This window comes from Ascaphus truei, chromosome 6 (genome assembly GCF_040206685.1).
Source record: "Ascaphus truei isolate aAscTru1 chromosome 6, aAscTru1.hap1, whole genome shotgun sequence".
Classification (NCBI taxonomy): domain Eukaryota; kingdom Metazoa; phylum Chordata; class Amphibia; order Anura; family Ascaphidae; genus Ascaphus; species Ascaphus truei.
This window is the reverse complement of record NC_134488.1, coordinates 79,495,284-79,508,110: the sequence shown is the minus strand read 5'-3', so window position 1 is coordinate 79,508,110 and position 12,827 is coordinate 79,495,284. Positions and strand designations below refer to the sequence as shown.

The following is a 12,827-nucleotide window of genomic DNA, read 5'->3' as shown; positions in this document are numbered from 1 at the left end:
ATGCTTCCTCCCCCCCCATGTTCTGTGGGTAAGTTACTTTTCCTGGCCTTGATTTTACTTGGGTGTGATCACTTTAGGTTGCATGAGATTCCTGTGCGTAGGCTATTAGCCAATGAATTGCGCAGAGTAAATACTTGAGCCTCCACGCTGCTATTCTGCGCTATGTTTATACTCTACTGTGTGGCCTGCTGAAACCGTATGGCTCTCTGTGTATCCGTGTGACTTTCATCTAGAGGCATTCTCTTCCCCTCTTCCCCCCCCCCCCCCCTTCAGTGATCCATTGTGAGTTTTGACTTCAGCATTTGTGTTCTGTAAAGGAAAGTACCATTTTTTTCTCTGCTCTTTAAGCCTATTTTGCTCAGAGCTGATGCTCTAAGATGGGTTTCCTCTGCTTGGGGGACTGTGCGCTGTTTTTGCCCGGGCTCTGCTCTTGTCTGGGTTAGGATTTTGCTAATAAGGAAACCTTTGGTCTCTCTAAAGATCTGTTCCATGCATAGGCTTGACCTTGACTGAGTGTCTGAACTATGGCCTGGTTGTGTTTTATCCAGCTCTACTTCTATACTGGTCATTTAGAGGGCTTGATGGATTTACATTATTTCATGCTTCTGCTTTGATTTAGCTCTTATGAAGTATTTGGTATGTATGTATCTTCTAGATCAGGCCTGCACAACTCGTAAAGTGAGAAGGGCCGAACTGCTCCAAGGAGAAAAAATTTGGGCCGCACGGGTAAAATCCTCATCCTCATCCTCCCTCCTGCACCTCTCATCATCCTCCCTCCTGCACCGCTCCTCATCCTCCCTCCTGCACCTCTCCTCATTCTCCCTCCTGCACCTCTCCTCATCCTCCCTCCTGCACCTCTCATCATCCTCCCTCCTGCACCTCTCATCATCCTCCCTCCTGCACCGCTCCTCATCCTCCCTCCTGCACCTCTCCTCATTCTCCCTCCTGCACCTCTCCTCATTCTCCCTCCTGCACCTCTCCTCATTCTCCCTCCTGCACCTCTCCTCATCCTCCCTCCTGCACCTCTCCTCATCCTCCCTCCTGCACCTCTCCTCATCCTCCCTCCTGCACCTCTCCTCATCCTCCCTCCTGCACCTCTCCTCATCCTCCCTCCTGCACCTCTCCTCATCCTCCCTCCTGCACCTCTCCTCATCCTCCCTCCTGCACCTCTCCTCATCCTCCCTCCTGCACCTCTCCTCATCCTCCCTCCTGCACCTCTCCTCATCCTCCCTCCTGCACCTCTCCTCATCCTCCCTCCTGCACCTCTCCTCATCCTCCCTCCTGCACCTCTCATCACTCTTTCCCCCCCCTGCACCTTTCATCACGCTTTCCCCCCCCTGCACCTTTCATCACTCTTTCCCCCCCCCTACACCTTTCATCACTCTTTACCCCCCCCTGCACCTTTCATCACGCTTTCCCCCCCTGCACCTTTCATCACTCTTTCCCCCCCCCTACACCTTTCATCACTCTTTACCCCCCCCTGCACCTTTCATCACTCTTTCCCCCCCCCCCCCCTGCACCTTTCATCACTCTTCTCCCCCCCCCCCCCCCCCCCCCGCACCTCACAAGGAAAACAGAGTCGGCCGCACGGGTAAAACAGCATTTATTATTCAAAATAACACATTTATTTACGATGTTTACTTGAAACAAAATTACATTTAAAATACTTTCATTCAAATTAAATTAATTTGCCCATATCAGCAGCCCCCACAGCCCATGTCAGCATTACCCCCCCCCCATGTCAGCATTACCCCCCCCCATGTCAGCATTACCCCCCCCCCATGTCAGCATTACCCCCCCCCCCCATGTCAGCATTACCCCCCCCCCCCATGTCAGCATTACCCCCCCCCCCATGTCAGCATTACCCCCCCATGTCAGCATTACCCCCCCGTGTCAGCATCCCCCCTCATGTCGGCATCCCCCCTCCCTCCCATGTCGGCAAGGAGGGCAAAGGGAACACCGGGGAGGGGGGGGGGGGGGCGACACCGCGCAGCAGACAGAGGAGCCAGGAGCGCGAAGGCAGACACACACACTCACCGTATGCTCTGCACAAAGCTGAAGCCCCGCCCCCGGCTTCCTCTCTGCCTGCAACCAATGCCCTGCGGCCCGGCTGGCATTCTAAGCCCCGCCCCCCGCATCATCATTCATCCAATCCCATGCGGCCCTTCATCCAACCTCCCTCCCCCGCCCTCCCCTCCAGCAGCATACAGCATACATTCATTCATTCACATAGAGAATACTTACCGGTTGCCGCATCCTCCTCACCGCCGCCGTCCCGCATCTAAATACCGAGAGTAGGAACAAAAATCAATGAGGTCCGTCGCGGGCCGCACGGGGTGCCCCGGCGGGCCGCATGCGTATGTTGTGCAGGCCTGTTCTAGATAAAGGGTGCGCAAACTGGGGTAGCTGGAGATTTTTCTGCGGGCCGCAGGCGGTTGCAGAGGCCCCGCGCTCTTCCCCCGCCCATTTAATGAAATGCCGGGGGATCGCGTGAGCCCCCTGCAACACTCCACTTACCGGGATTCACACAGCTGTTTGCCATGGCGACGCAATGTCAAATGAAGTCGCAGGGCCATGTGGCGTCAAATGACGCCGCGGGTCACGTGATTTCACATGACCCCCACAGCATTATTTCATGCGGATACAAGGTGGGGAGGGGGGTGCGAGAGCCAGGCAATGGAAGACACGGGGGCGCAGCTTTAAATGTTTGCGCTCCCCTGTTCTAGATTAGTGGACACCAGACTCTCTCCTTAGGCCACGTCCATGCTGAGAGCGGGTATATGCTCGCGCGATCAAATGGTGCGCACGTGAGCGTCGGCGCAGCTGTTATTTCGCGAGACAAAGACAAAAAAAGGTTTTTTTTGTCCTTCTCGCGACGGCCGGGTCACATGAGCGGTTCGCCCATGGGGGTGTTGTACCTGGTTCACCTGTGAGTGCAATCGCCATCCCAAGGGAAGGAGCAACGCGTTAGATCTCGTGGGGTCCGTGGATTAATGTGTTGAAGATACTTGTCAGTAGGGTTTTTGTATTTCTAGATAGGGGTTTGTGACTCTTACATACTGCGCAATTAGTGTGTCCTTTGATTTGTTATTTCAGAATCGTTGTGGATTTAACCCCAAGGACACCCTCACCCATCTGGAACTTTTTCGTCAGTCCATCTACCTATCCAGAGAAGTCTCTTATCTCAGACTGTCTAAATTGGACTATGGTATCTTGGACTTTATCATTAGCGCCGGGGACACTTATTTTGTGTTTGTATAATTGTTTAGCAGGTTTGGAATGATCTGTTTTATGTAGCTCCCCTTGGCAGCTTTTATTTCACTCTTCACTATATGGTTAATAATCACGTGAATTCACATTTGTTTATTTCCCAATTGGTGTAGGTTAGCGCTTGTAGTGGGTTAATCACCTTGTTTGTTTGCATAGTAGAAAATACATTCTTGAGGTAGGAAATGAGTGAGATGGTAATTGTAGATTGTCCGATTGACCCCATTGATTTTGAATGGGGGTATTTGGCCAATATAGAATTGCCCTCCAAGAGTCCCCTTCCTATGAAACTGTCAGTTCCGAGTCATGCCATTGTCTCCTTGCATTAATATGGTAAGAGGTGATGTAGGACAATATCATATCCACATAGTCTATAGCAGGGGTGCGCAAACATCTTGAGCTGCGCCCCCCTACCGGGGAGCCGCAGTGTTTGCGCCCCCCCACTACAAGAACTCTGTGTCAAATGACGTCGCGGGTCATGTCACGTCACCCCGCCATGTCATTTGACAAGCGTTGCTGTGGCGACGCATGACGTCACATGACCCTGCACCGTCTTTTCACGCCGTGTTGTCATGGCAATGCGTCGCCGAAGACCCGACCGACACCAGGTAAGGGAGTTAGAGGCTTCACGCCTCCCCCGGCATTTCATTTAAATGCTGTGGGGAAGAGCGTGGCCCCCCTGTAACTGCCGTGCCCCCCCCTAGAAATTCTCACGTCCCCCAGTTTGTGCACTACTGGTCCATAGCACAAGTCAGATCTGTAGTTTAGCCCTCTTTGCTCCTCGGCTTTTCTTCCTCTCCCTTTTTTTTGTCTATGGTTTTCTCTGCAATAAATCGGCCTTGCTATCAGTAGGTAGCTTGGAGAAACTGGGAACATGAAACTTTTGTGAATTAATTAATTAAACCCCTTTTTATGAGCAGCATTATGTATTGCAGATCCCTACAGCAATTAGTGAGATAAAATGGCTGATTTACAAGCTTTAATTTACAACCATTAAATGTTAAACAATAGGCTTCGATTTTGGAAGCAGATGTTAAATTGTGACGCCTGCTGCAGGCCTTGATTATTGTTAATGTATTAATGACTGCCACTGATTAAGCATGAAATTAACTTGGAAGTTTTCCAAGTCAACATGTTGGTAATTAACCTGCTGTGCAAAGCATCACTTGTGCCCATGAGCACCCAGCAGAAATAATCCATTGTAATTGCAAACGGCTGGATTGACTGAAATGCTTTGTGTCGAAGAATGTGCAAGGAATAATCCCCAGAAATCCTGTGTTGACAGACACAGCTATGTAAAGAGGCCTTATGACCCAGTCAAGTCTGGGACACAATTTGACAGTCACTTGAGAAGCCAGGTTTTGTAAAAGTGATTCTTCTATGGTGAAAATCGCCAGTCTGTAACACCTGCCACTAACTGTCAAGCCTTAGGACTTTGCCTTCCTATATCAATGGCATAGACTGTTTATCACATTACTGTCTCAATGCTTTTTATTTCTCAGCTGTTTTAAAAGCCTATTTTAGAAACACTAGCTTTCCTTCGGGTTTTCACTTTAAAACAGCTGAATATGAACATTATAAAGGCCTCTGGTGGTTGGATTGTTGTAGAATCTGAATGAAGGGTGCTTGTGTAATTGGGATTTGTCCCCTCTGTTTCAAGAATTTAGGTATGATTGTCCATAAAAGGTGCCATATGCATATGCATGTACAGTAATAGCTTATTACAAAATCTTCTTTTCACTAGCTTTTTAGGTGCTGAAATTATTTATTTTTGCTGTAACACTTTTTATCGCAGTGTTTTGTGTAATACACAAAATGGTTACAGGTTCTTCACCTAGAAAGCCCTTTCATAGTCTGATTAAATGTATATCATATAATTTGCCTCGAAAATGTAAAGTGATTAAAATCAAACAGCGTAATATACTTAAACCCCTCAAAGCTAAATGTGGCCAAAAACACATTACCGAGCACTTTATTACTGTACAATGTGTTTTAAGGAGCTAGAGATAGATATATCTCCTGAAAAACACATTTTTGTCTTGTTCTTGAGTCACCATAAATTTAACCTTCTACAAGATTCCGGAGGTGAACTATTCCTCAGATACGTCTAATATTCTGAAAAATGAGTGCCGCTCTACAACATAATCTTAGTTTTCTAGATTGTATTGAAGTGATGTTGAAGAAAAAAAACGCTGTGCTTCATATGTTTGTGTTAATCTCCATTGGGTCTCTTACATTGTTGATCCTGATATTTTCTAATTCTCCTGGATGGGAAAGCACCTCATGGAGAGGAGAGACTTGATGCACCGCCGTGTACACAGAATGAAGGCTGGTCAGGTGACTGTGAAAAAACTTTATTGCTACCGATGTAGAGCTAGCACACTTTGACGCGTTTCAGCCAAATGGCCTTTGTCAAAATCCATTTGGCTGAAACGCGTCAAAGTGTGCTAGCTCTACATCGGTAGCAATAAAGTTTTTTCACAGTCACCTGACCAGCCTTCATACTGTGTACACGGCGGTGCATCGTGTCTCTCCTCTCCATGAGGTGCTTTCCCTTCACTTGCTGTTCCCGGTCGCACGCCGGGTTGCTGGATCAGTCGCAGTTCATCACACCGCCGGTCATAGACCGCCCTCACGACGGATGAGTCGTTCGAGGGTTGGCGGTGTCACACGTCTGGACATCTACCAGGGGCACGGCATCTACAGCTTGACCAGGGTGAGTCTCACAATATTTCATTATAGTGCTCTTGGGGAGCCATACTATTGTTAGAGACCCTCTCATCCGGTTAGCTTTGCCCTATGCTCACCATATATACCTTGAAAGGATACTTTTTCAGCAACTGAACACACACTTTTTGAGCACCTATATTGGTGCATTTATGCACCTGTTTTTCTCTAATTCTCCTGGATGAAGGAAACGGCTGGTATCCTAGAAATGGACTGAATCTCCCCATCTTTAGGTACAGGTTAAATGGTGTTTTTGCTTGCTCAAGCACACCAACTTGGCTAAAGCTTTGTGGTATTTTTCATTGGTTCATCTTAAATATGGTAATTGGACTATACTTCATATGAATGTTTGTTTGACCTTCTGGTGGTGATGGTCATTCCTAATGGGCAATGGAGGGTTTTCATAATGAGGTTTCGATTGGAAAGCAAGTTGGACAATGTAGACAAGAAAGGAATAGTTTTGGCCGTCATGACATTTTCTAAGTCGCCACCTGAGCTGGGTTGGGGTACTCTGGGTGAAATCTAACCCGGAAAGCGTTGGTTGAAATATCTACTTTAAATCATGGTATTCAAGGTATGCAGCTGTTAAGCTTCTATGGAGTGGGTGCAGAATATATATATGTATGTGTGGGCTGCTGAGCTAGGTTAACCCCTCTGATGGAGCCTTGGAAAACTTTTCTCTTCAAGAGTCACTTGTCTGTGTCTCCCCTTGCAAAACTGGAGCGGTAGATTTATTTTGATGACTTTTTAGTTGTGCTTTTCTAATTCAAGGCGGAAAGCTTGACAGCTACCATGATATATACAGTACAATACATACTGTCTCTATAGTGGGGTTATACTTAATCAAATCAAAGTAACCGTATTGCAGTGACTTATTGGAAAGGTTTTAGAAAATGTGCAGTGCTGGCCTTTTTAATAGACATTTTATGAGTAGTCTATTCTGAATCTAGAAATAAAATACTGTTCAGTGTGTTTGCATGGATCTCTGCTACTATTGCTTACTTGGCATGGAAAAAGAAAAAATATTAGGGTTACCTTTTTTATTTTTTTCCTTTTCCCTACAGCTGCGGATAACTTTGTGGTCACTTAGTGCAAAATCTGTATCTTACATCAAGTATCCCAAAGCGTGTCAACGGGGTAAGAAGACTGTAATATGAGATTTACGCTTATATTTTAAAGTGCTGATTGCATATGTTAACTGATTATGGCTATTGGTAGGTACATTATCAATGTATTTTCTTGTAGGTTTTTTTGTCATGATACATTTGCCAGGAAATAAAAATGTATACATATTTTTTTTTTCATAGCACAAAATGTCTTTATTTTTACATCTCTTCTGGACTTATTTCAGTCAACAAAGCAATTTCATTTTGGCTATTGATGTTCATTGATCAGATTGTGTTTGAAAAAAAATAATACAATTCACAAATTATTGATGCATTGATAACCGTGTCTTATGTTGCTTATTCACTATACTGAATGAGGGGCCTCAGAGAATATCCAACTTGATTATTCTTGTATTTCTTGGAAATATGTTCCAAGTGTGAATTAGAAGTACACCCAAAAAGATATTCACTTCATATGAGAAGAATACATTTGGGTCACGCTCACAGAATTGTTACTAAAGTGCTGTGGGGAGTCAGGACCTTTTGAAATCTTGTGCTTTGATAAATGGTTACGTGCATTTTGTTACTGCATTGTAAATGGCAAATATTTGTTTTCTTTTGTGGGATCTTTAGAGTTGTTATAGTTTGTAATTTAATTTTTAAATACACATACAAAGGAATATTTGCAATTGACACATTGTGATTTTGTATTTATTTGCTGTAGTGATTTTTTTTGTTTTGTCTGGGAGGTTAGCAAAGTGTGAATTATTATTATTGTTATTATTAATAATAATAATATCATTATCATCTTTGTAATGATCTGACATATGTGTCAACTTGTACTGTTTCAACCTACTTTGTCCGGTTCCTATGAAAAACTGTTTATATAATGCCTTCTCAAAGGAAAGTTTCTGAACATTTTAATATATTTTACATAAAGAAAAAACATAAATTGCCACAATTACAATTTCTCACATCAGTTTTCAGGAACATATCTTGGAATAAGGCCTTGATTTGGCTTTACCTCATGATAGAAATGGTGAAGCGGATTTGCCCACCACATTTTGCCCATTGAACTATAAAGAGCTAATACAAACCTCTAGATCTTATCATTTGAATCTGCTTTGTTTTTCACCCACAACAAAACGTGCATGTTAACTGTTGTCTGATCTATGCTTACCTTTAACCTGCAGGAATAGCTTTCACAAACGATGGCCGCCACATGGCTTTGGCAGAGAGACGTGACTGCAAAGATTACATTAGCATATTTGTATGTAATGACTGGCGCCTGCTAAGGGTGAGAAATGCCTTTTTGTATACATGTTATGTGCCTGTCTGTTCATTTAATACCTAGGTGTCTTAGTACTTGGTTGGTAGAATTTACTATGCTACTGTACATCCAGGGGACTTTCCTGGGTTGTCTGTTGGCAGTAAACATGGGTGTCTAAAAATAGTCCTATCATTTCCATTCTCTCTCAAAGCCATATTCAATGTACATAGCAAGCATGTACACTATAGTGATTACATTAATTAGGAAGCAGATGGCCTTCTTCCAAGCCGTCACTATTAGAATGTACTGTGAAAAGCCTATAGGCCAGGTTTGGCAGTTTGGCAGACCTATAGTGCGTAAATGATAATCGTCATATAATTATGCCCATTAAAAAACAAAAAATAGTAAACCCTTATTTTATTTTACTTTGTGGGTGGTTCTTTTAGTGAGATGAAATGGTTCAAAGGTATTTTTAATATATAATCTACACTAGATAAATCCCCAATATGGTAATTGTGATTCCCAAAAGGACATGAAATGGAAAAAGCCAAAAGAGAGAGAACTGAGACATACTAAACCTGTAATGGAGGTCTGGGCATTCAGCAGCATCTCTCTGTGGTGTTTGAGCGTCTCCTTGTTGTTTTCTCTACAACCCAGTCACCAGCGTTCCTTCAGAACTGCCGAGCTAACGAAATACATGAGCCTCAGAAGTATGCTATTTGAGGGGAATGGAGTGAAGCAACACGTGGAGGGAGTGCATGGCAATGTGAACGCTGGTAATGAGGGGTGGAGAAGGTACCCAGGAGACACTCAAACTCCACACAGATACAGCCAGGAGCTTCATATTTAATGCGTTTTTCCCCTGCTTTTTTGTGAATGCAATACCATCGTTTTTAACTTTCTTTGAAATATGTATGTGTACACACACCTCGACAAACCCACTCGCCCTCTCGCCAGCCTCCTCTCCCCTCAGTGCCTGTAATCCTGAAGCCGGCTGCATGATCCTCCACCCAATCACAGAGCCCCGTCGCCAACAGTCCTGCCCCCAATGGTGACGACAGAGTAGCTCGTCCAATCAGAGCTGCCGACAAGGGAGGCTGGGGAGGAGCCGAGCGTGTGTGGATATGGAGGGGGGGAGACATGTAATGTGCTGGGGAGGGGGGGGGAGATGCAAGGTGGGGATGTTATGTGCAGGGGGTTCAATCAATGATTATGAAAACACTAGCTGATATACCCGGCGTTGCCCGTGATGTAATGTTCTGCCTCCCCCATCCTCCCTCTCAACTCTTCCCCTCCCTCTTCACAGCTGTTCAGGCTTCCCCCCCTTCTCTCCTGACTCCCTCCCCTCCCTCTCTCCTGACTCCCTCTCTCCCCTCCCTCTCTCCTGACTCCCTCTCCCCCCCTCTCTCCTGACTCCCTCTCTCCCCCTCTCTCTCCTGACTCCCTCTCTCCTGACTCCCTCTCTCCTGACTCTCTCCCCCCTGACTCTCTCCCCCCCTCTCCTGACTACCCCCCCCTCTCTCCTGACTAACTCCCCCCCCCTCTCTCCTGACTAACTCCCCCCCCTCTCTCCTGACTGAATACCACCCCCCGCCTGTCCGCTGTGCGCCGCCATCTTACCGGGGGCAGCTGCAGGAGGAAGGGGGTCCTTCCAGAGGCTGCCTGCCCACTGCCTGTCCCCCCGCCGGGGAGGGAGGGAAGTGAGCGTTGGCGACTGGGGCAGGAGGGCCGCGCCGCGCTTCCCCTCCGTCCGGGAGCTGGTGAGGGAGAGGGAGAGAGAGTTGGGTGACGTCATAGAGCCGGGTGACGTCATAGAGCCACCAATCTGATTGGCCAGAGGCTGAGGACCAATCAGATTCACCGCAGCTAGTACCAACCTTTCGATTTTATATATTAAGATGTGCCCCCTTTCTCTTAAAATAAATATATATATTTATTTTATCTCAAAATGAGGTGCGCAAAACTAATTATCAACAATAGTAAAAATGGTGTCAAATGTGTGCTGCCGTAATGTAATGGATGTACACAACACCAATAATATACAAAAGGCGCAAATCAGAGACAACAGGTGGTTAAATATCTAACACCTGTGGGATGAAACAGGCATGTAAGGATACAATCCTTTTTGTGACTGCAGCAGACGCAATCATCAGTAGCTCCGGATAGAACAACTCATACACCATAGCCATGTAATGAGTTGTGGCATCGCCCACGGAGCCTTGGGCCAGGGCAGTCAGTTTGTGTGTAGAGGGTTCTCGGCTACTCTGCTCATATGGGTAGTAGTACCATTGGGCCCCATTGGCTTAGACCGGAGTTAGGGGACCTGGCAGGCCGCACATTGGCTCAGCATCCGCACCTCTTGCCCTGGGCAGTTGCACAGAGGGCAGACCCCCACCAGAAGGGTCTCGTCGTCCTCTTGCTGAAGCACTAGAACCCCTCCGGTTAGTTCGTAGAAGGTTCCTAATTCGGCATCCATTTTGTTTTTAATAATGAAGCAGCTCTGAATACACGTCTGATAGCAACAGGGTACATGTGTGTCTGAGCTCCTCGCATCTGGCAGTGTCGGGCTAGTCACGCCCAGCTCCTCCCCCTGGTGGACGCAGGCGTGCAATCCAGGATAGAGGAGGCGCGGTTTCAGCAGATCGCGCTGATTCTGGAGGCTGGGAGAAAGTAAATCTTGAAACTCTTCTGCAAACTTTTGCAAGCAACCATGCGGTCCCTGGTTTGGCGGGAACCGCCATTTTGTGACATTACATAGACATGCGGTCCCCGTTCTCGACGGTAACCGCCATTTTGAGTAGCAACAGTCCAGGATGCAGCTCCCTTTTGGGGGCCACATTGTGTATGCCTGAAGCTCCTCAAACAGAGGTGCGGGCACCCCGCCTCAGATACCTGCCTGTGCATACATAGGGGTAGAGTTGGGTAGGCAATAGTTTCCACGGTAGCGCATTGCGGAACTAACCCCACAGTCTTCATAGTAGGTTGGGTGGGCAAGAGTCCCCGGAGTCGCATCAGGGAACTGCCCCCACCTTCTTCTGGTAGCCCAAGTGGACTGTAGTGTCCCTGGAGATGCCTCAGGGAACTACCCCCACTTTTCTCCTTGGATTACCCGTTTTGGCAACAACCTCCCCAGCGTCGCATCAGGGAGCTGTCCCCGCCTTACTTCGTAGTTTAGGTCGCTGTGCGGCAGCCCCTCGCTAAGGAGACTGCCATAGCATAGTGCAGCTCTTCAAGCAGGGAGACTCAATTGCCTCCCCCCCTCAACCCCAAGACGCCTGTCAGCTATACTGAGAGAGGGCCCTAAAGCACATATGTGAACATAGGTTCTTGTCCTACGGTAAAACCTGCCCTGATGCAGATCTCGGCAGCACTTCCATCTGTAGTACCTTTTCCCCCACCCTAAGTGAGATCATCCTGCTACCGTGTGTTCTGGGTGTGGTGCGTACCTGTGAGGCTGTAACAGGAGGTCTTGTGATACTCCTTCGGTGGTATTGGGAGACATCAGGACAGGTTTTCAGTGTTAATCCCTCAGGTTGCAGTGTCTCCAGCCAGCTAGGATCCCAGGGTGGCTAGGATGGTCCATGCTGACACTCCTTTTGTGAACCAGGCAGTTATCCACACAGATTTTTATCTGATGTTTATTGTCCTTACACAGCAAGCCACAGCATTCCCTTTGCATATGTCCCTGCAGGCCCCATCCAGCTCCTTATCCTTGATGGCATAAAGGATAATATATCCTTTATCATCCACGGGAGGGGAGACAGACTGGCTAACTTCTGGGAGAGTGTCCGTATCTATTCTTAGGGTGTGGCTTGTAACCCTGCCCCATAACAGGGCAGGTCTGATACTGACAGGCATCACAGTTAGATCATGTGACCCAGCCAGTATCCCCCTAAGGCTGCGCATATAGTGACAGCGACGCTCGTCAAAACAAATGCATTGTTCATATGAAAGAGTTTACCCCTCACAGAGCCTGTACCTACCATGACTTATACTGTAAGGGCACAGAAGAAGGATAGCGACCGGAGGCTAGGCTATTTAGGCAAACTATTATTAATCCCTGTCATGCGTGTAATGGTATTTGAAGAGCATCCGTGTGAAAACTTAGAGATAATGTCCATTTCAATCTCTCTGATTTTGTGGCTTCAGGATTAACCGTGTGCAATACAGCAGTACCCAGACACTTTCTCATTTATCCTGCAGTTTTCTGAGACAAAAATCTCTAAATGGACTCTGACATAGTAGACTTCCCTAAGATGCATTCAACAAATGCTCAATTGTTCTTGTTTTCATCATTTGCAAACAAATTGTATAATGTATATTATATCATTAGAGCAAAGATTTTTACACTAGTCAGCATTTTGTGAGTTACATATTCCCAATTTTGGCTCAGAGAGCAGTAAGGTGAACATGTCTCCTGCCAGCTGTCAAAACATCCATTTAGAATGATACTATCA

At 46.6% G+C, this 12,827-nt stretch overlaps 1 protein-coding gene across 2 annotated transcripts in view; it reads left to right on the top strand.

Moving 5' to 3' along the window:
* The window catches only part of WRAP73 (WD repeat containing, antisense to TP73), a 39,021-nt gene that overhangs the window by 16,524 nt on the left and 9,670 nt on the right, over positions 1-12,827 (top strand). The window contains exons 4-6 of one of the 2 annotated variants that reach the window (XM_075604910.1): positions 3,097-3,208; positions 7,059-7,131; positions 8,294-8,397. In XM_075604910.1, coding sequence (XP_075461025.1) covers positions 3,097-3,208; positions 7,059-7,131; positions 8,294-8,397 — 289 coding nt within the window. The remainder of the gene's footprint in view (positions 1-3,096; positions 3,209-7,058; positions 7,132-8,293; positions 8,398-12,827) is intronic. The other variant, XM_075604909.1, reaches the window with a different exon arrangement.